General features: G+C 47.2%; 1 protein-coding gene across 1 annotated transcript in view; it reads left to right on the top strand.

The window, feature by feature from the left end:
• Positions 1–19,872: 19,872 nt before the first annotated feature.
• LOC106923883 (BCL-6 corepressor) overlaps positions 19,873–21,368 on the top strand; it is a 32,972-nt gene continuing 31,476 nt past the window's right edge. The window contains 1 exon segment of the mRNA XM_088003850.1: positions 19,873–19,928. Coding sequence (XP_087859976.1) covers positions 19,873–19,928 — 56 coding nt within the window.

Raw genomic sequence — 21,368 nt, 5'->3', positions numbered from 1 at the left:
CATTGCAAAATACGGATCACATATGGAAAAGCTGTTTTTTTTCTGTCAGCTGAACCGATCCTGAAAAGGACAGCGTGGCCTTTTCCTTTTCTTGCGCACAATTAATATTTCGGAATATTTCAACTAAATATACTCGGACTATGAAACTAAAAGCCGACAAACGTCCGCGCACGAGTGTGGAATAATGCCCCCGTCCCTTTCCCCAAATTTCCAGGCGCAGGCTTTCAGCGTGCGTCGTGTTTCTCTGTCCCTGTATTTCCCCAGCGCGGCTGTTTTTCTGCCAGAGCGCAGCAGCGCAGCGGCTCTTTCAGCGCTCCGATCCGCCCCCGAAAGGGTTAAATTAATCTCTTTCTCTAGCTAGCCTCTCTCCCAACACATACACAGACACACACACACACAGACACACAGCCTGCCACCGCCCCAGATAACAGAGGGGCGCCTCTCCCCAGCCAGCCAGCCTCCGCTAATCGCAGTGGCAGGAGGGGGGGGGGAGGGGGAGAGAAGGGGGAGTGGAGTGCCGGCGGCCTCTCACAGCGCTGGGCTTTTTATTGACGCTGCCTGCATGTGTGTGTCATTGCAGCGAGTGTGTGTGTGTGTGTGTGTGTGTGTGTGTGTGTTTGTGTGTGAGTGTGGTGGGGCGCATGCTTGTGTGTGCGTGGCGGAGCGAGAGAAGCTATAAAGAGGTGTGTGTGTGTGTGTGTGTGTGTGTGTGTGTGTGTGTGTGTGTGTGTGTGTGTGTGTGTGTGTGCGTGCGTGCGCGCGCGCGTGTCCCTCTCTCTGTCTGGTGTGTCTGCGTGTGTGTGTGTGTGTGTGTGCGCTTCCCTGCCAGCAGCGGAAAGCAGGGAGAGGCGGGGAAGTGGGAGGGTGGGTGGCGAGGTTATGAGCGGAACTCGACAGAGGCCGACAGACGAGAGAGAAGGAGGGGAAAGAGGTGGAGGAGGGGGGGAAACGGGAGGAGGAGGGGGAGATGGAGGAAGGGAGGGAGGGGGGGGGCAGTCTTTCTTGTGCTGCGCTGAGAGCCGCCGCCGCTTCTCCTTCCTCTCAGATAAGCTTCGTTTGAAGGTTTTCATCTTTATCCTCTAATGAAAACCGACGCCGCTGTTCGGTGTTTCTGCCCTGCGCGTTTATGATCCCCCCCCCACCCCCTTTTCCTCCCTCCCCCTCCACTCCCCCCTGCAAGGTCGGAATAAGACAAGTGTGACTGATCGCCTTGGTTAGTTTATGTCACGGTCACACACATACACACACACACTCGCTGATTGATCGCATCGATGAATTTAGCAGCCTTATTGATCCGGGTTTGATCTATATAGGTCCGCTCCTCTCAGTGCTCCAATTATTGGAGGCTATCTCTCTCTCGCTCTCTCTCTCTCTATCTCTCTCTCTCTCTCTTTCTCTCCGAGTCTCTTCTCGCGAGCGGCGGCGTTTGGCTCGGAGCCACGCTCGCCCTGCCGAGCCAGGCTGTAATTATCCCCGGTGAGGCCGCGCTAACGCAGCGTGGCGCGCCTGTGGGGAACCGGTTAGCCCTACAACACCGGTGGGGGCGCGGAACCGCGCGCGCGCGCGCGCGCGCGCGTGTGTGTGTGTGTGTGTGTGTTGCTATTGCTCCAGCAGCTCCTATCACAGCGATTTCAAGCCCGTTCTTCCATGAATACATTAAAAATCTGAAATAACAAGAAGTCACTCCGAACTACCTTTAATCATTAAGGTGAACAAAACAGCAGAAGAGTGCGCTTTTTTTTTTTTTTTTTTTTTGGTCTTTTAAGAATGTGTTCTGCAAGCCATAAATCTATTGATTGCGCACATGCCCGCGCGTCTGGACGTGCCTGAGTGAGTTCGGGCAAGTTTCTGTGTGTGAGTTGCAGTAAGCGATCCATAACGATCTGCAGGTGGATTGTGCTGATTAGTACCGGCTGCTGTGGACTGAGCTGCGTGCAAAGAGCTTCCTGCAATCTGAGCCTGCCGACCGAGAGACTCTTTTTCTCTGTGTGTGTGTGTGCGCGCGCGCTGTGTGTGTGCTCTGTGCTCGCTTGTGTGTTGGCAGGCAGCCCATATTTTTTTTCCTCTAAACGTGAGTCAGTCGGGGCTGTGCGGTTTTGTCTCTGTTTTAAGCATATCTGACGAAACGTGCACGGAAGGTGCGCGCGCCTGTTTGCGTTTTTGAACTTGCCATGCGAGCGTGTGGGTTTGCCAGACTTCTGCTGAAGCGTTTGAATGCAGCAGCAGATGGCTGGATCGCTGAGTGTCTGTCAGCGGGGTTTGTGTGTGTTCACGCTGACAGGACAATGAAAGCGAGGAAACTGGATCCTGGCTTTTAAGCACGTGTGAAGGCAGTTCGCGCCGTTTAAAAAAAACAAAAAACAGTAGTGGTAGTATCATGCTGTGGGACTGCTTTTCTTCACAGACAAATTCCCTGGTAAGAGTTGAGATGCACGAAATTTGGTGGTGGTGGCAGCAGCATGATGTGGGGATGGATTTTTAATCAACAACAACAAAAAATAATAAAAAGAATTTAAAAGAAAAAAACACGCTAATCAGTTGAGGCCAGTGTAGAACTGAAGCGTTGGAAACCTAACACTTCACATCACTCTGATCACACCTTCACCATTGTGAAACACGGTGGTGGAAGCATCATGCTGTGAAGACGGATAAATACAGAGTAATTCTGGAGCGGAATCTGTTAATGTGGTTCAACAACAACTCTGAACATACGGCTAGTGCGACGATGGAGTGCTTTATATGAAAGTATATCTATGTGCGTGAGAAAGGCTCAGTCAAAGTCTGGTTGAGAAAAGATTGGTGTTCAAAGGTGCTCTCCTTTCAGACTGACTGAACTCGAGACAGAAAGGGTTTGGGGAATCTTTCAGTATTAGAGTGTGTGAGTCTGTGTTGACAGAGGTTTTGGTTTTTACGCACACACGCGCATACGCACACACACACGCGCGCACACACTCGGCTTTATGTATGAATCATCGACACACAATGGCAGCAAGAGGACGGGATCCCTGCTTTTAAACACGTTTCTCAGTCACCGGTATCCAGTGTAAGCGTTTTCAGAGCCACATGCTGTTCAGGGTCTGGCTTTTCTAACCGCAAAGTTCACACACACAGCCAAAAAAAAAAAAAAAGTGCAGCACGATCATTAAAAAAAAGAAAAGAAAAAAAAAAAAAGGTCTGGTCGGGCTCTCCTGCCTGTTTCTGTGCCCCTCTTACCTCCCCTAATTTCCCGTCCCTTACACACTCTCAGCAAATGTGTGTGTGTGTGTGTGTGTGTGTGTGTGTGTGTGTGTGTGTGTGTGTGTGTGTGTGTGTGTGTGTGTGTGTGTGTGTGTGTGTGTTTATTCTGAACTACGCCGGTGTGTTTTTTCGCCAGAAATCTGGTTTGCCCCTTGGTTTCTGGGAGCAATATTCATCTTAATCCAGTTTTCCGTGAGTGATGGGAAGGGCCGTCTGGCTTTAGCGCCCTTGGAGGCTGAGCGAAAAGGGGAAGAAATGAGGAAAAGGCCTGATGTGTGCTGCAACTTCTTTTTCCAACACCTCTCTGACCTTTCCGCATGATTATAGGTGGGTCATTAGCAGGAATTTTGTTTGAACCGCTCAAGGCTGTTTTCAGTAAGTTACTTGTGAGAAAGCCTCTTTTGGTGGACTTTGAGCTTGGGATTAAATTGTTGGGGTGTTTATATATATGTGTGTGTGTGTGTGTGTGTGTGTGTGTGTGTGTGTGTGTGTGTGTGTGTGTGTGTGTGTGTGTGTGTGTGTGTGTGTGTGTGTGTGTGTGTGTGTGATTTGGGTGCATTTATTGCAACACAGACAGATGGTACAAGTGGCACATGCGGAGCTGGTGGGTTGAGCTAACATGCGGATATGTAAAATTATAGTGTTATACTGAAAAACGTTTACACCAAAATAAACATAAAGAATTACAGTAAAGTTTAAGATGCTCCAGTTTCAAGTTTGTGAGGCTAAAAAGCGCTTAGCTCTTACTTTTGTTGTTGTTGTTTTGGTTTTTTGAGTCGATGTTGCTTTGTTTTAACGCCAGAATCTTTAGCATATGAAGTAATACATATAAGAAGCGGCCTCAAGAAGATACATTCTGTTAACGCTCTAATACGCCAGGGTACAAGTTACCCACAGCATGTGCAGTAATAAGAACACTGGACATGTGTGCTGATAGTCTGGTCTCGATTAAACCTTAAAAAAAAAAAAATTCTTTTTTTTTCTGTCTTTTACAAAAATGAATTTCAAATGTTGGCTAATCGCGCCCAGCTTGTTGCCGCTTTGCCTCGGTCTGAATCAAAATAATTTAGGTTCAGAGAGTGCAGCGTTTCTTGATCTTGTTAACACTGGTCTCCTTTTTCCTTTGTGGTTGGGTTCAAACTTGTATTTTTCGCTCTCAACAATGAACGGTGTTGACTGACAATGGCTCTCTGGATTATCCCCGTGTCCGTGCGAGGATTTCCACTCGAGAATTGCATCTGATTTTAATTCGGTGTTGCCTCGGGGCCTTAGGTTAAGAGAGAGAGAGAGAAAAAATAGAATATCAGGGCCATTCACTGTTGTTTCTTCCTGGCCTTGTCTTGGGTAAAGGGACTTCTCATGAATTTCCAATCACTGAATCCAATTTTTTTTTTTTAAACAAAAAAAAAAAAACAGAGTAAAGCTTTACTGTTTGTCTTTGGTGCAGCAGCAGCAGCAGTAGCAGCAGCAGAGGACTTTGCAGGTTGATTTGACGCCATCACAGCTTTTTCCAGGTATTGTCTATGAACAGTTTTCTGTCTTGGTTTGGGTTTTGTTCCCCGTCCACCCCACCGATTCCTCTATAGTGGGAACCCCCGCTGCGGAAACGTATTTACGCAGCAGGGGGTTTTCACTGGATTCACCGGAGCTAACGTCACGCTGAAAGCAGAACTGAGTATCTGATCAAAGTGAGGAGTCAAGCTCGCCAATTCAGGCTTTTCTTTTGCCTGAAACAGAAATGCAAATGAAAAATGTTGCAAACAAAAAGTTAGTAGTGTTTCTGAACAGATGTTGCCTGGAAATTTGTGGTTATTAATAATTAAATATGTGTGTAATCGATTAAAAATTCAGCTGTATGCTAACCCGATGAACGTGCCCTGGAAACTTATTTAAATACCTTAAACTGTTGGGAACGTTTTCATATTCTAGTCACAAACTTCAATATATTTTACTGGGATTTATGTGGTAGATCAACACACACACAAAAAGCAGCACAAAATGGCGGAGGTGGAAAGAAAATGATTCACCATGAGATTGCTGGCAGCATCATGCTGTGGCAGTGCAGAGGCAGAGACAGAGACGCTTAATACATGACAGGACTGGAAGAAAACCTACAAAAAAGCCTTAAAAGAGTTGGGACTTGAGGATGGAGCTTCTCCTTCAAGTCGGACAGCAACTCCAAATAATGAAATGGATTAGATTAGGGAATATGAATATTGTCTCTTGTGAGAATCTGCGGCTTTGATCTCAGAAACTATCACAGTCTGACTTCGTTTGAGCCGTTTTGCAGACCAGAACCATTTAAAAAAAATGCACAGTTTCTAGATCTGCATGGCGGCAACCCCCACAAAGCTGCAACTGAAATTGCATGAAAATATGACTTTAAAACTCCCTTTGACGCATAAAACTGAACACCACAACAATAGCGAAAGGTCACAGGTTCAGACATGTTGTACTCCATCTTGGTTTATCACAGAAAAAAAAGTGCAAAAGTTCAAAGAGTTTTAATAATCCGGTAAGGCTAATGGGAGTGGATTTTAGTTTTTCTTTAACGAAGCCCTTGTACGCACGTTGACCAGCAGTGTGAGTATATAACTCCCCCCATCCCCTCTCTATGTTGTGGTTTAGCAGCTGTGGTCAAAGTGAGCGACTCTCACTTGATGAAAGGTGAGGAGAGGGTGGAGCTGAGCTGAGCAAACATGCCCGCTAATTCACCCTGGATTTGTTTAGGTTTTAGAGAGTTTTTGCTTTAAAATCTGTGTGTGTCAGAAACTCCGTGCTGTTTCTCTGCGGAGTGGAGGTTGATGTCGGGGCGGTGGGGAGGAGGAGAGGGGAAGAAAGAAAACGGAGCTTTTGTTCTGGATGCAGGCGGACGCCCATCATGCTACCTTTCCACTGAGAGAGGAAGCCCTGCGCTCCACTTCCACCGGCCTCCTAATCCAAACTTCTGGACAACCTGGCCTTCAAGATGAGCTTAGCTTTTTTAAACGCATCCATATGCGAGTGCTCTACGAGCTTTGTGTTTATTTGTGTATGACTGTCTGGTTTAACTCCCACTTTCAACAGCTGCGGCAAATACAGCCAGACCTTCCACTGCCAAGGCTCCTTCTTACTCCTACTCTGCTTCTGTCTGCCTCCAATGTCTGTCTGTCTGTCTGTCGGCCGTCTTTCTTTCTTTTATTTCTTTCTCTTTTTTCATGTCCACCCCGCCAATCTCCCCCGACCACTCCCCCCTCAATTTCTCCAACACACACACACACACACACACACACACACACACACACACACACACACACACACACACACACACACACACACACACACACACACACACTCAAGCACATGATGCACACACCTCAGGCTTGATATTCATAGCCTCCTCCTCCTTTGCTTGACATGGGAGCTTTAACAGATGTGCCCCAGCCTTGAGCTGCCCCCCCTCCCCCCTCCTGTCCCCCGCGCTCTCTCTGTGTCTCTAGTGTTTCACAGAGATATCTTTAGGCTTGAAAGAAAAAAAAACCGAGAGAAGTAAACAGAAATTGATTTGAAATATATTCCCTAAGTGTCAGCTGAAAAGGTTGAATGTGGAGAACGGTTAAAATCTGTGATGGCATTAAGTAGTTCTGTTGTGATGCTGATCGAGGTTCTGATAAAGACAAAAAAATAAAACATTTTTTGTTGTATTTACTTAGACTATACAGAAATTTCACTTATTTGTTGAATATACAGAGCCAGCCTGAGGCACACATGAACGAATCTGCTGCTTATGTCCTCCAGGCCTTCAGGGGGCAACCAAGAGCACTCGAGTTCTCATGTATCGAGCTTAAAACTTAACATTCCTTTTACATATTTTCTTATTGAGCGGTCAGAATGTTGCTGGTTTAAACCTTTCAGCTGTGTGTGTGTGTGTGTGTGTGTGTGTGTGTGTGTGTGTGTGTGTGTGTGTGTGTGTGTGTGTGTGTGCGCGCTGTGTAACTGCTAACCAATCAATAATAATCCAGACGCAATCGCCAGTAGAAGAAATAACCTTATTTTCACAATTACTGTTTATTGTGTCCTGATTTACTACAATATAGAGAACTCATATTTTTGGTGAATCAGTTCAAAATGTGAATGTTATGTAGCTTCATTCTATACATAGTGATATATTTCCAGCTAATCTAAATGATTATTGTGTATAAGCCTAACAAAAATCCAAAATTCAGATTTCAGGAATTTGGGATATTACATGAAAACAATAAAATATATATATCCAAATAGTATGTTAGTCTACGTTGATAGAATAGCAATGTTCTGTGCACTGTCTTCAAGCAGTATTTTTCCACAAATTACTGCATCGGTGCTGCGCAGCGTGGACGTGATCGGCGTGTTGCCGAGGCATTTAAAGATGGCGGCCTTCCGGTCATCTGCGTTGTTGGCTCTGGTGCCTCTCGCCTTCCTCTTGACAATAACTCCATAGATTCTCTGTTAGGAGTTAGGTCAGAGCAGTGAGTGCTGCTCACTCGAGCACAGCGACACCGTAGCCAAATATAGCAGGTACTAGTACTTCTGGCAGGTGCCAAGTTCTGCTGGAAAAATAAAATCAGCATCTCCGTAACACTTGTCAGCAGCGGGAGGCATGAAGCGCTCTAAAATGTCCCGGTCAACAACAAGATGATGACACGGCTGGAATTCAAGCAGCCCAGAGTCGGTGGCTCTCCGCTCGTCCTTGACATTGACTTCAAATCAAATTCGAATGAAATGCAAAACCTGCTTTCATCTAGAAAAGAGGACTTTGGTCCACTGAGCGGCAGTCCGGTCCTTTTCTCACCTCGGTCCAGGTGAGATTCTTGGCAGATTGTCTCTGATTTAGGACGAGCTTCATGAAAGAGGACGTGACCTTTAGTCTCCATGGAAGCTCCAGGTCGAGTTGCAGTCCAACAGTTTGAAACTTTGTCATTCATTCTTTAATGGGTCTCACTTCCAAATGCCCTAAATGCTTGTTCACCATTGTCTACCACATTTTTTCTCCTTTCACTAAACTTTCCATCCATATGGTGGGAAGGATTGGATAGAGTACTATATGATGAAAAGCCAGTTTTTAAAAAAATATATATATACAGGTCAAATCATCACATTTCTTTTTTCTTTTTTTTCTTTTTCTTTTTTTTAAATCATATTGTTATTGGTGTCATCTACATTTTCTGAAAAATTGCATTTTGGGAGGGAATTAGTATTTCTGTAGCGAATCTATACCATATATTAATTTCACTTTTTAAATTCAATTACCGGAATTAATTAACATGTCGATGACGTCCTAATTAGCTTAGACTGGGCTGGTGTGTGAATTGAGATTAGGGACCCCCAAACTAAATTCTGCTTGGAGCTCCATACAATCACGGGCCAGATATATTTGTCACATAGCCAAAAAAAAAAAAAAAAAAAGAAATTATACTAACTTAGAAAAAAACCAACCGAGATTTGACGCTGCTTTCTAACCTCACGTCGTCTTTCATATTCAGCTTCTATTTTCTATCAAATTATCCACGTGCCTCATTTGCCACCTAATGTGTGTTTAAACCCAGCCGAGCGCTCTTTAGGACTTTCAGCGGAGCCTTCTAGGTGTGTGTGCTTCTCTCTGAGCGAGTGTTTGTGTGTGTCTCCGTGTGCGCGCGCAGCCAGTGCCGTGCGCTGGAGGCTTATGGTAATTGCGGTCTCCCGACTGGCCTTCTGGGTAGAGTCTGCGCGAGTGGGAGTGGAAGCGAGTCGCTCAGTCTCGGCAGCGTTCATCCATTCTCTCTCGCTCTTTCTCGCTCTCTCTCTCCCTCTCTCTTTCTCTGTGTGTGTGTGTGTCTGTGTGTGTGTGTGTGTGTGTGTGTGTGTGTATGTGTGTGTGAGTGCGTGCGTGCGTGCGTGCGTGTGTGTGTGTGCGCGGCACTCCCCGTAATCACACAGCTCTGTGTGCGTCCTCGGTGCGAACCGAGGGGCTCCCGACACGGGCTGTTCTCTGCGACTCTGGAAGCGAAAAGAGAATCGGAGCAAGAAACAGAAGGAGAAGAAGAAGGGGAAAGAGAAAAGAGAAACTACTCGGGATAGATTCTCTCCGAAGCCGCCTTCTTGTCGCACGGATTCCGCTGTTGGAAGCAGGGAGGGTGGGGGACGCGCGGAGCGGAGCGCAGCGACGCAAAGCGGGAGGAAAAGGGGCTTTTTCCGAGCACGGCGTGCTCCGTTCAGACCCAACATGGCGCTGCTGCGAGGTACGGACCAGCTGATTTAATTTCTCCGCCAACCTCACCTCACCACCTGTATCCTCTAAGCGGCTCGGACCGAACAGTTTTTCTTTCCTTCTGACTGGTCGGATCCTCTTTTGTGGATTTTTTTTTTCTTTCAGGTTTTTCCCCTCCGTCGCTCTGTTTCGGCGCAGGATCTTTTTGTAGCTCTATGGAAGCTCCTAAAAAGTCCGCTTGAAATAGAGAGTAAAGGATGAGAGTCGGCTGTGGACAATAGAACACACATTGAGGGGTTTATTTATAAGAATTGCCCCGTTTCGTGACAAGTGGATAACCTGTTAGACACTTTTTTTATTCTTTATTTTTCCTCCTCCTGGCCGGGATCGTCTGTCTCCAGCAGACAGGACCGCAACCGGGGGCCAGTCTACGTATACGTCCACGCACTGGGAAAAAAACAGGACAAAAGACTTGAATCGGACTCTACGGAACTTGCACCATTTAAACAGGTGAGCCGAAAACAAAAGACTAATCTGAATGTGTTTTATTTCCCCATCACCATGTGTGAAATCCCCCTTTTTTCCGGAGCCCCTGAAAAAAGAAAGAAAGAAAAAGCCAAAAAACAAAAAACGTGCTCCGCTCTTTTTTTTTTTTTCTTTTTCTTTTTTTATAATTGTGCCCGTAACGGTTTTGGCTGTTTTACATGTTTCAGTGTGATTTTCATGCGAAGAAAAAATAAAACAAAACAAACAAAACAAAACAAAACAAAACAAAAAAAACCAGACTGGCTGCTGATCGCGATGATGTGCGCAGGGACTGTGGGAGAGGATCGGACCACTTCTAAGAATAGCGCATAGGGTGGTCTTTGTGCGTTTCGGCGGGGCAGCGGCATGTGGTTGATAAACAACGCGCACACACCGCACACGCGCGCGCACGCACGCACGCACACACACACACACACACAGCCTGGGCTCCCAGCGTCCTGTCAGCCGGACGGAGGTGAGAAGGACGTCCCAGAGATTAGCGAACTTGAAAGTGGCGCCGTCCTTGGTTGGTGTTGGTGGCGGCGGTGCCTGCTCGGGCTTTTCGCACCCGTTGTGTGTGCGTGTCTGCATATGTGTGTGCGTGCGTGTGTGTGTGAGAGAGACAGAGAGAGAGAGAGAGAGACAGAGAACACAGAGAGAGAGAAAGAGTCTGCCTGTGAGGGGCTGGTGCGAGTGCTCGTGCGCGCACACGGAGCTTCTGCGCTAAACAAGGTTACAGGAATCCAGCCTCGCCCTGTACGAAAGGCAGCGCGAGTGCCGCTCCGATGAGACAGTCCGGTTCAGTTGGAGGGCATCCCCCGCGGCGTGTGCGCCCCTGCTGCCCCTGCTGCCGCTGCTGCTGTCACCGCACGGCGTGGAGGTGTTGGGGGGCTGGGGGGTGAGGTTAAAAGGGGTAGAGGGGGGAGGGGGGCTTTGTTTGGACAGATCGGACCCTCATCTGTCCCAGAGGTAGTGTGAGGCGTGTGTGGTTGTGGACCGCTCACCTTCCTGTCTATATAAGTTGATGGAAACCGCTCTGGCTGCGTGCCACCCCCCCTCCCCCCAATCTTTCCTCTCAGCTTGTCTCGCAGGTGTTCTCGGGTCTGACTTTGCGCTGCAGCGTGTTGTTTCTCTTCCCCTCTTTTCCCGCACGCAATCTCGCCCCGCGCGGAGGATTAATGGACCCCCCCACCACCACCACACACACACCACACCCCGCCACCCCCCCCCCCCCCGAGCTCCGATGCGCGGTTCCTTTTTCTCTTTATATCCAAACAACCTACTTTCCAAACAGCCATTTATCACTGCCACTATAATTTCCCTAATTGCTTGGTGAGTTTCGCGTTGTTTCCACACCAGTCTCGTTTTAAATTATCCTTTTTTTTTTCTTTTTTTCTTTTTTTTTTTTGTCGCCGTGGAGCGCATCTTGCAGCCTGAAGTTGCAGTTTAATTGAAATAAGAGCCGCAGGGCTTGTTGGATGCGTTCCAAACTGAGAGTTTAAAGCTCATCTGCAGGCTACGCATACTGCTTTCCGACGATACCGTTAAGCAGGGGATCTTTTTAAATTATTTTTTATTTATTTCTCTTTTAGGATCGGAGTCCCGGTCCAATAATTAAGGGGACGCTCTGCTCTCCTCTCCTCTCAGGGAGATCGATGCGCTCCCATATTGGCTGGCTTCAGCTCGCTGGCTGATTTTAGCAGCGACAGAAATACCTCTTCATCCTCCCCGGCGGCCAATCCGCGCAGATCAGACCGTATAGGCTGTATAGAACATCGCGCATATAACGCGCGAACAGATTGGAGGAACAGGATCAGGACCTCGAGTTTATGGGACGTTTCCAAGGAGCAGAGAGGAGGGGGGTAGGTGGTGGGTGGGGTGGGGGATTAACTAGTGGGGGGGTGGAGGCTACTTCAGTGGGCTTTGATGCAGAAAGAGAGCTTTGTTGTGTTCGGATTAAACCGCGGTCTTAAACCTACCAACCCAGACTTTTCAGTAAAAATCAATCAAACTGACTCCAGACGTAGTTCGTCACCTGAACGTGCCACCACCGGACCTTTCTATTTATTCTAGATGTAAATCGGTGTTTAATCAAGATAAAACATACCAAACGTGCCCCTGATGATATCACTTTAGGTACAACAGTTCTCTTTTTTTTTTCTCGATTTGTCCTACTTCGTTTGCCCGTTTTTAACTAAATTTCCCCGTCAGGGGTGTGTACTTGTACCCCGCACGTTTGAATTTCAGGAAAGGTTGGCAACAATGAAACAAAAGAGGAGATTTTCAGGAGCCTGGGGGGAGGAGGGACAGACCGGAAAAGATCTGGTCTCAAATCCTACGTCGAAATCTGTTTGCCCTGATGTTTACCGCTTTCCTTCCAGCTCACATCTTGTACATCACGTGACGTCATCGGCCCAGATGGACCTAAGTCGGAGTTAGGTTTTTAGTGCCCCCCACCCCCACCCCACCCCCCTCCATTTCGCTTTTAAAGTTCCTTGCATTTTGTGCAACTCGGCTTAGAAATCCATGCTTTTATCACACACTCTGTTTTGTTAGTGGAAATAAAGTACTTCACCCGACTGTGTGTTTTACTGGCGACGTGAACGTCACCTGGGAACCCTGAAATGTTGTGGCAAAACAAAGAACACGCTTCATTCCCGAAGTTGTACACTTTAATTTGAACTCTGATTGATTTGCTTGAAGCCGCCCAATTATCGGTTTTCCGCCACATAAAGCGCGTCTTCGATCACCTTCCATTTGAGCAAACCTTAAATAAATTAATTAATTAAAAATAAAAAATAAAATAAAAACAACTCACAGGGGCTCAGGCTGTTGACACCCCAAAGCACAACTCTTCACATTTTGTGTGGGCCGGGTTTATTTTTAGCGCAGCCCCGTCGGACTGTTTTGCGCGTCATTTTTCCACTGAGCGCGCTGTGAAAGTCGGTGCGGGGACTGATCTGTTCTCCAGGTGTTGGAGCACAGACGGGGAGGGCTGTTTTTACTTTCTATAGTATTTTATTTCTCTCCCCTTTCACGCGTTCGGGGAGCTCCGTACCAACCCCTGCCATAAACGGTGACTTTGATTACCCAGATATACGTTTGTCAGGTTTCATTTGTTTCTAATTTGGATGACAGGGAATCCTCACGGATCGCACTCACCTGTGGGCATCCTCAAAGTTTAGCTTCATGGGAGCTCGTCTTAATGGATTTGGGGGAAATTTCAGAAAAGGGAGGACGCAGTTTCCAGCAGCTTGTTGGATTTGCATGGTTGGGAGGGGGAGAAAAAAAAATCACCTGAAGGCAGCTCCAGCTCGGCTCCTGCTGCTGGGTGTGGGAGGGAGGGCTCATTGTCATGGTGAGTGATGTGTGACAGTGGTTGTGTCAGCGTGGTGCTCCGTGAGGACCTGCTGCGTTAAAGAGAATGGGAACAACCACACCGCCTCCATTCTAAACCCATTAGCCTCCTGTTTGTCCCCGTTTTTTCTAATCTGGGATCAATAGGGACCACGGCGGGGGGAAAATTACGCACGGGGAGAGTGCGTCGATACAATCACGGAACGGCTTTTTGCTTATCAAACCCATTGTGTTAGAATGGGTGGGCGGGAAGTGGGGGGTGAAGAGATGGGGGGGGGGAATAAATTAGTTTAAAAGAACAACCGATGTTCTGTTTTATATCCAGACGGAGTTAGGAGGCTTGTTTTTTTTCTTTCTTTCTTTCTTTTTATTGTTGCCGTGCTTCTCTCTTCTCCTTCACTCACGCTTGGATATAAAACAACAGTCTCGTCGCTGCCGGCGCTGCGCTGCGCTGTGCCGCGCTGCGCTGCCGAGTCGAGATGCGTGTGAACAAAAGCTGAGGCGCGACAGAGAGCCGCGGTGAGATCGGTTTTCCAGGCGCTGCGCTGCTCCCGGAGGAGACGTCACGGTTTGATTGAAGCTATGCTCCGTGTTGGCCTCCCGGGACTTGGCGATGAAACAGGAGAACCTCACCCCCCACCCCCCTCTTCTCCCTCCTTCCTTCCTCCCCCACACAAAGCCCTCAATCTCCCTCCTCTTCCCTCCCTCCTCTTACCTCCCTCCCTCCCTCGGCGCTCCACAAAGCTTTTTGTTTCGACGAGGTCTGGAGCGCACGGGTCACTTCCCCGCAGAGATGTGTCGGGGCCCCCAGCGCTGCTGTTTTCACCCACCGCACTGGGAGCAGGGAGCCAGAGCGCATTATTCACGAACACAGCGGCGCTGTGGCATTTTCAGATCAGAAAATACAGACGCGCATGAATTTTATTGTCACTCCCCTCCAACACCACCACCACCACAACCACCATGTATGAATGCGTTAAAACAAAAGCCTTAAGACGAATTCAGGTTTTATTGCCTGACTTCATTAAGAAAAACTCAAACCTTTTAATTTCTGTGCCACGTTTCTGCCAGTTGGACAGCGTTTAATCTTTGCTGTCAGAGCGATCTCTTTAGATCGTCCTGAACCGCACCACCCCCCCCCCCCACACACACACACCCGCACCTCACCTCACAGGGTCTAAAGGATTTAGGGTTTGGGTTTGTGGTGGAGATGGAGGAAGGCTGATTCTGTACAATCTGACCCATTTTATCTTCTTAGGATCACAGTGACCCAGTGAAACCTATTTTCACTTTTCTAGCAGAGGCCTTCTGGTTTGTATTTGTAAATGTCCCGGTGCTTCACAGAGTTCTTGGTGCTTTGCACTCCAACAAGGTTCTTAGTGGCTTTTGGAAGAGAAGCAATCCCACAGCATCATAGATCCTCTCTTATGCATTGATAAAGTGCAAAAGTGTTTGTTGTTTGTTCTTATTTCTCTCATTACTAAAGCACGTGGTTGCAGTTAAAGTTGAGCTCAGCTTACTGAATGTTTGCGTTTGTGATGGTAGGACAAAATAAAGGCCTCTTCAAACTGCTGTCTATGTGGATGGATTAGGTTTTATGGTTCCTATGGAGACTTGGTGACCCTGGACATGCCAGCAATCCTCTAGCATTGGAGCTTTGGAGATGTTTTCTACCTCTCTTCTTGCTACTGCGCCCCATAAGCAGTGCCATTACTTTATACCCCAAAGTAGCAACAAGCTACTTGATTACTAATCAGAAGAAGTTAGAAGAAACTCAACTCAAAAGATTAAACGTGCAATGCAAAATTTTGGTTAAGCTTATATTTAAAGAGATTGTTTTGTGCCACCTTTGTTAAAAAGCCAGCTGCTTCTTAAATGAGTGAACCTGCTTGAATTAAAGGTTGGATTTTCAACTTCAACACGTTTATCAAAGGCGCCACTGCCAACAAATCTGTCCGAGTCCGTCAATTTAAGTCGACCTTCAAAATGTTAAGTTCTCCCCTTCTTAATCCAAGCACCAGAAGGAAGATTTTGTTGTTGTTGTTGGGAAATGCCAGCTGCAGGGATTGGATGTGAGGAGACTACAAAGGCTGTAAAGAGAAAACCTAAAACCTCCCCCTAAGATTGCGCTCGGCTTCACCGGCCTCGCTGTGGCCTATCGGAAGATTGATTTGGCAGGAGAGCGCTGATGACATGCATACCTCCCCTCCTCTGAAGCCCGTGCAGGCACAGTCTTGATCAAGGCTCCTGGTTTGTTTTTAGACCTCGGTGCCTCGGGCATCGCTGACGAAACCCCACGGATTTTTTTTTTTTTTTTTTTTTTTTTGGCAGCGCAGTGGGGAGGTAGCCAGAGGAGTTTATTGCACCACGTAGCCTTCAAAGCAGGAATGTGCTATCTGCCGTTTGGCTGGGGTTCATGTTGGCTGCAAAGCTTTTGACCTGCCGTTCTGGGGCCTTTTTTTTATACCACCGAGTCAATAGGCTACCTATAGGGTTCACTTCGGAATTGATAAAGTATACCTGGGTTTGGCTTGAGCATCAGAAATACGGTGTGCGGGGGGGGGGTTAATTTGTTATTTCAACCAACAGTAAAGCTACCCTGAACTGTTCTCCCTTTCTGATCCTAATCACCCCAAACCTTTTAAGGTGCGTGTCCACCGCAGGAACGTTTTCCATAATATAGGGCAGGGTTGTTTTTTTTTGCCCTGTTGTTTCCGCTACAGGAACCAGGGCTAAATCAGATAACCAGGGTAGAAAACCTTTGAAAACAGCTCTGTCAGAGAGGTCGTACTTTTTGAATGTATTTGCCCTGAGCTATGAATGAAGATATTTTACCCCGGCTGTTTGATGTTCACGTTTTGAACAACCGAGCTACTTATGTAAATTACTTCTGTAATGACTGGCGATACAACGTTGGGGGAAATGTCCCTCCCTATTAGAAAGGTCTGGCCACCTCCCGTGACAAAACTTCTCCAGAAAAGGTTGGGGAGGGGAGGGGGGTAATTAAAGGGACAACTATCTTCCTATTTGGTTGTTTTCATCAAGGAGTGTTTTGCCCTGATAATGACGTTTATAACCGTTTCCTGTACTGAAAAGGACCCAGAAAACTAGTCTGGTTCCTGAAGAATAGATTGGCCCTTCTAGTTTAGAACGCATTCATCTGCCACCTTGTTTAATATATGTCGGATGTCATATGGTTAGTATTGTTCCTATAGCACATCATGACAGCGAGGCCAGCTTCTGAAAAAAGCGTCAAACAAGCTCCGGTAAATGCCGGACGACTTGTGCATGCGCATCTCTGTTACAATCGTGTCCTTTGGTGGCATAAAGAGCCATTTAGTCCCCCATTTGGCCCGCGATGAATAGAGCCAGTTCAGTGGCCGCCACCCGGGCCCCTGTGACAGCACCAGGGGTGGAGGCGGTGCGACGGGGGTGCGCACAATGTCTCCGTTGTTGTCGACCGTGACGCCGAGGGGCATGGATTGAACCGAGCACCGACTTGCATGCGGCTGTGTAGCGGGCTCCGGGGAGGACGCATGCAAGCGGCCCCCCTCACTTGTTTACAACTCGCTCGCTAATAATGTGACAGCTGAAGAGCCGCCATCTCCATCCAGCTTCTCCGCCCCCCTCCGTGCGTGGTGCGCGCGCGGGCGTGTGAGTGAGTGTGGACGCGCTCCAGCCCCCCGCCCGCCCCCCCTTCCCCGCCCCCACTTTTGGCCCCTCTGAGCTCCCATCTAAAATGAGAAACAGCTTGTCAACTTTTCACAGGGTCTTCATTGTGACGATCAGTCGGACCATTTGGCACGCGTCAGCCTGATAATCAATAACAATTAAAATTGTGCCGGCGTTCTGTGCGCCTGAGCTTTTTGCTCATTATGATGCTGGGTGTCGGTGCTGGTGAGTGTGGCCCGAGGCGGAGGGTAGTTTGCAGCCAGGCAGCACTTTTGCTCCTCGCTCGCGTTGTTGTTGTTTTTTTTTTTTCTTTCTCAGATTTGTTCCCACCGCTTTCCGTTTTGTTCACCTGCAGCGGTGTGCGCGAGTTTCCCTTTTCTCTCTCGTGTGTGTGTATGTCTGGGCGCGCGCGTGTGTGTGTGCGCGCGCGGTCGTGCTCGCGTTTAATCCATGTTTATCCTCACCCCACCCTCGTCGCTGCGGAGATTATCCTGCGTCACAGTGCTTTTTTTTTTTTTTTTTTTTTTTTTTTTCATAGCTGATCGGAGCTCTGCGCTTCAGAGAGCCTGCTGGCAGCGCTCCAAGGACAAAGAGCGAGAGGGCGCGCGCAGTTAGACCTACATTCCCCGGTCTGCCGTTATTCTAACGAGCTTTAAAACAGGACACGGCAAACGCTGCTCGTTTGCTGCTTATTTTACTCCGCTTATGCATTCCACTTGGCGATCAGATCCGCCAGTATAAAGATAAATAAGGCTCTAAATTGTGGATCGCATGCATGAGCTGCATGCGCGCGCGCTGCGCAGGGGACACACAAAGGGCCTCAGCCATGCAGGAGGAGATGATAAGCGGAGCCCGGTGTTTGTTTTTTGTTTCCACACCGCGGGTCACTGAGAGTTCAAGGCGCTGTCACCAGGTGGAAGAGACAAAGAAAAATAAGCATTGTGTTTTTTCTTTCTTTCTTTCTTTCTTTCTTTCTTTCTTTCTTTCTTTCTTTCTTTCTTTCTTTCTTTCTTTCTTTTAATCTGTCAGTTTTGGACTTATCGTTTTTAACGAGAATCAGCGCAGAAATCCAAACCTAATTACGTCCATAAAGGCTGGTGAATGCTGCAGCCCCCCTCTGCTGTTACTTCCTTCAAACCGCCGCCTCCTCCTCCCGCTGCTGCTGCTGCTGCCGGCCGTGCAGTGACGGATTGGTTGGCCCTCGGGAGTTGTTTGTTGCCCCAAACTATTCTTAGCTCGCAGGGATGGGCGTCGACGCGCTCCCTTTTCCTCCCTCTTCACCCCCCTCTCCTCCCCCCCTACCCCTTCATCTCAGGTCTCTCCTTCCTCCCCGTCCGCTCCCCTCGTGGCGCGGTATTATGTTCGGATTTGGACCCAGAAAAATCCTCAGCCACCAGACTCACTGGCTTCTAGCTGCAGGCCCGTTTGATATTTGACACCCTCTGCAGGCCCGCGGCTCCCTCTCTTTCGCTGCCTTCACAGGCTCCACATTATTGACGTGAATGTTTGAGGGTCAATATTTCCCTACAAAAACAGTGTTGCTCAAATTATCGACAAATAAGTTGGACATTTTAAATAAAAAAAGGCTTACATTTCAGCTTGGTGATTAATTAAAAAAAACACTTGTTTTGCGCATGCTCTGTTAAATTTGTTATTTACTCAAAGTTTGGGTTAAACAGGACATTATTTAAGATTACTTAATTTTTCTTTGTAGTTAATCATATGAGACTTATGTAAATTTTTTAGTTCAAAGTAAGAAATGTCGCCACGACTCCAATAAATAATAGGCTCCAATAAGAGGACTAGTTATTTTAGTTTGATGAGGGTAATAAAAGTCATCTGGCAGGTTATTAAGTAGCTGTTATACAGTTACATTGAATTATGCGCGAGGTTTGAGCATTTTTATGATAATTTATGTCAAGAGTTCGAGGAAATACTCAATTGAAATGAATATTTCATAGAAATGCTATGGTCCAAGTTTGTTTACAGGTAAAAATTGGAAGTAGGACCGATATGCAAAGGTTACACGGCAACGCAGTTAGTTTACAGGCTTGACACGGTAAGTGTCTGGTACGAAAGGAACAAACTGACCCAAAGCCCTCGTGCCTACAGCTTTCCATTTCGAAACCATGTACATTTACACATTATAGAAGTTTCATCATCATTTCTCAAATCAGGAGACGTAGAAAGTTACAGTCGGAAACAGATGAAACCAGAAAGTTTTTCCGTCCTCTTAATTCATATTTTTATTGTTCTGTGCTTTTAATTATTATTATTATTATTTTAAATCACAGTTTGTCTAAAACGACAGAAGGAACAGAATAAGTGAATGGCTTAAGGTTTAGTTTAGATTTTTTGATGATTCCTGGTGTTCTGCGCAGACTTGTCAGCGCATGAGGAGCCGTTGCCTGCCAGACTCAGACACACAGAGAAATTGTGTGCATGTGACGCTTCACGCACGCAGCACAGGAAACGAGAGAGAGAGAGAGAGAGAGAGAGAGAGAGAGAGGGAGGTGAATTCTCAACAGCGTCTGCGCTTTCGGAACGGAGCCGAAACGCACACGTGGCCCCGCGCACACGTTCATCCCGCGCCAGAAAAACTCACGCACGCCCGCACGCACAGCTCCGTTTCGGTTCCGTCAGATGCGGATGTTGTTGAAGCAGAACGGACCGACCAGAGCTGCTGGGTGAGGAGAAGTAGGGGGTGGGAATGTAGAAGCGGAGGAGGAGAAGGAGGGGTCTCTCTCTCTCTCTCTCTCTCTCTCTCTCTCTCTCTCTCTTCTCTCTCTCTCGGCAGGCTGATTAATGTGCTCCGGGTCACCGCAATAAAAAAAAAGTGGTGTGCCAGCGGCGCGGCGGCGAGGCGTTTCACCGCGATGATCGAGGAGCCGAGCTTCTCTACTGCTCTCAGCTCCGGAGAGCTCCGCGGAAGGCTCACTCTTGCTATTTAAAGCAATTGCTGCCTCTCACTTTGCTCCCGTGCAGGCTCTTCCAACCGGACTGCCTTGCAGAAATACCCACATACTGAAGGTAGCGTTCAGACTTTTAGCTCAGGGCGAGCTGTACTTTCCGATCTCCTCGCTGCTGTTTTGATGAAGCCTGTAGAAATTTGGCGAACCACTGAGGGTGTGAAGATGTCACTTAAAGGCTCATAACTGTTCAGTAATCCTGCGGTTTTGTCACTTAGCAGATTTATGAGTAACTAATTGCTGTCTTTTCCACTGGTGGCTTTTTTCTTCTTCTTTTTTTAAAGTTGGAAGCATGGCTCACTGCCCAGGGCGGCAACAGATTTAGCTGCTGAGATTAACCTGAACAAATGTATACTTGTTTTTTTCTTAACAGATCTAATTAAAGGTGCACAGACCAGTAGGCCAGATAAAATGGTGAAATCTTTTGAACTTATTCTTTGTTCCCATTTATTGAATCCATTGAAACTAAGGCCTCCCACAAAGTTCACTCTATTAACGCATCAACCAACAGCAACATCTTGGAATTGCGTCATTTTGGTTAGTTTCGAAGCTAACTTCAACATATTTCCCCAATCTCTTATCTCTTATAGTTCTTCAAGTGAAAATCGGATCCTTCAGGTCAGAGCCCCAAATAGCATGGAAGTTAGTATTGGCCAGTGGAAGCTTGATTGGTGCATTGCTAAAGTGCACAAATGTTGGAGGCATAGTGAGTAAAAATGGACTGAGGTTTGAGTAGAGAACAGCCACTGATCTGACCCAACCCCCGATCTCCGGTTTGCTCTCCCATGAGGACGTGTCATCTTTTAATCAACGTACAAGGACATCTTTTAGCAAGTGTTCGTTTATATTACCACATCAATGCGAATACAGATGAGGAAAAGGGAATCTGTCCACTGCAACCTCTTCGGTGTGTACAAATCTAAACTGTGTGAGTGAAATCACAGGTTCGGGGAGCCAGTTGTGGAACTTATTTCAGAAATATGTAGAAATATCTAATCGATTTTCTCTGGACTTATTTCAGAACATATAATAAGACTCATACACTGAAGTGTCTGACAAGAAATTCAAACTTATACAAACACTTCAGGATTCAGGGACATTTATTTGTGCCTTGATGGGTTTCTTTTTTTTTTCCTTCAATTTTTATTTATTTATTTTTTTAACAAAAGTCTTTTCACTTAAATCTCCACCTGTTTTCTTGCTTTGCTGTTTCAGCCTGAGTTTATTCCCCTCTATATGTGGCTTCTTTTCTCCTACACGCTCTACCTCCATGCGTGTTCTGGTGCGAGGGTATTGTTGATCTGAGGCTCTGTGTTGGCGGGTGGTAAATGGGCTCCCGCCGAAGTGCTCTGCGATGCATAATCTTCCCTCGCTCTGCTGGCTGAGGCAGCCGAGAGAGCAGG

The sequence above is a fragment of the Poecilia mexicana genome, unplaced genomic scaffold (genome assembly GCF_051168715.1).
Source record: "Poecilia mexicana isolate PSO_F unplaced genomic scaffold, ASM5116871v1 scaffold_2, whole genome shotgun sequence".
Taxonomy (NCBI): Eukaryota; Metazoa; Chordata; class Actinopteri; order Cyprinodontiformes; family Poeciliidae; genus Poecilia; species Poecilia mexicana.
This window is presented reverse-complemented; position numbering and strand designations above follow the sequence as displayed.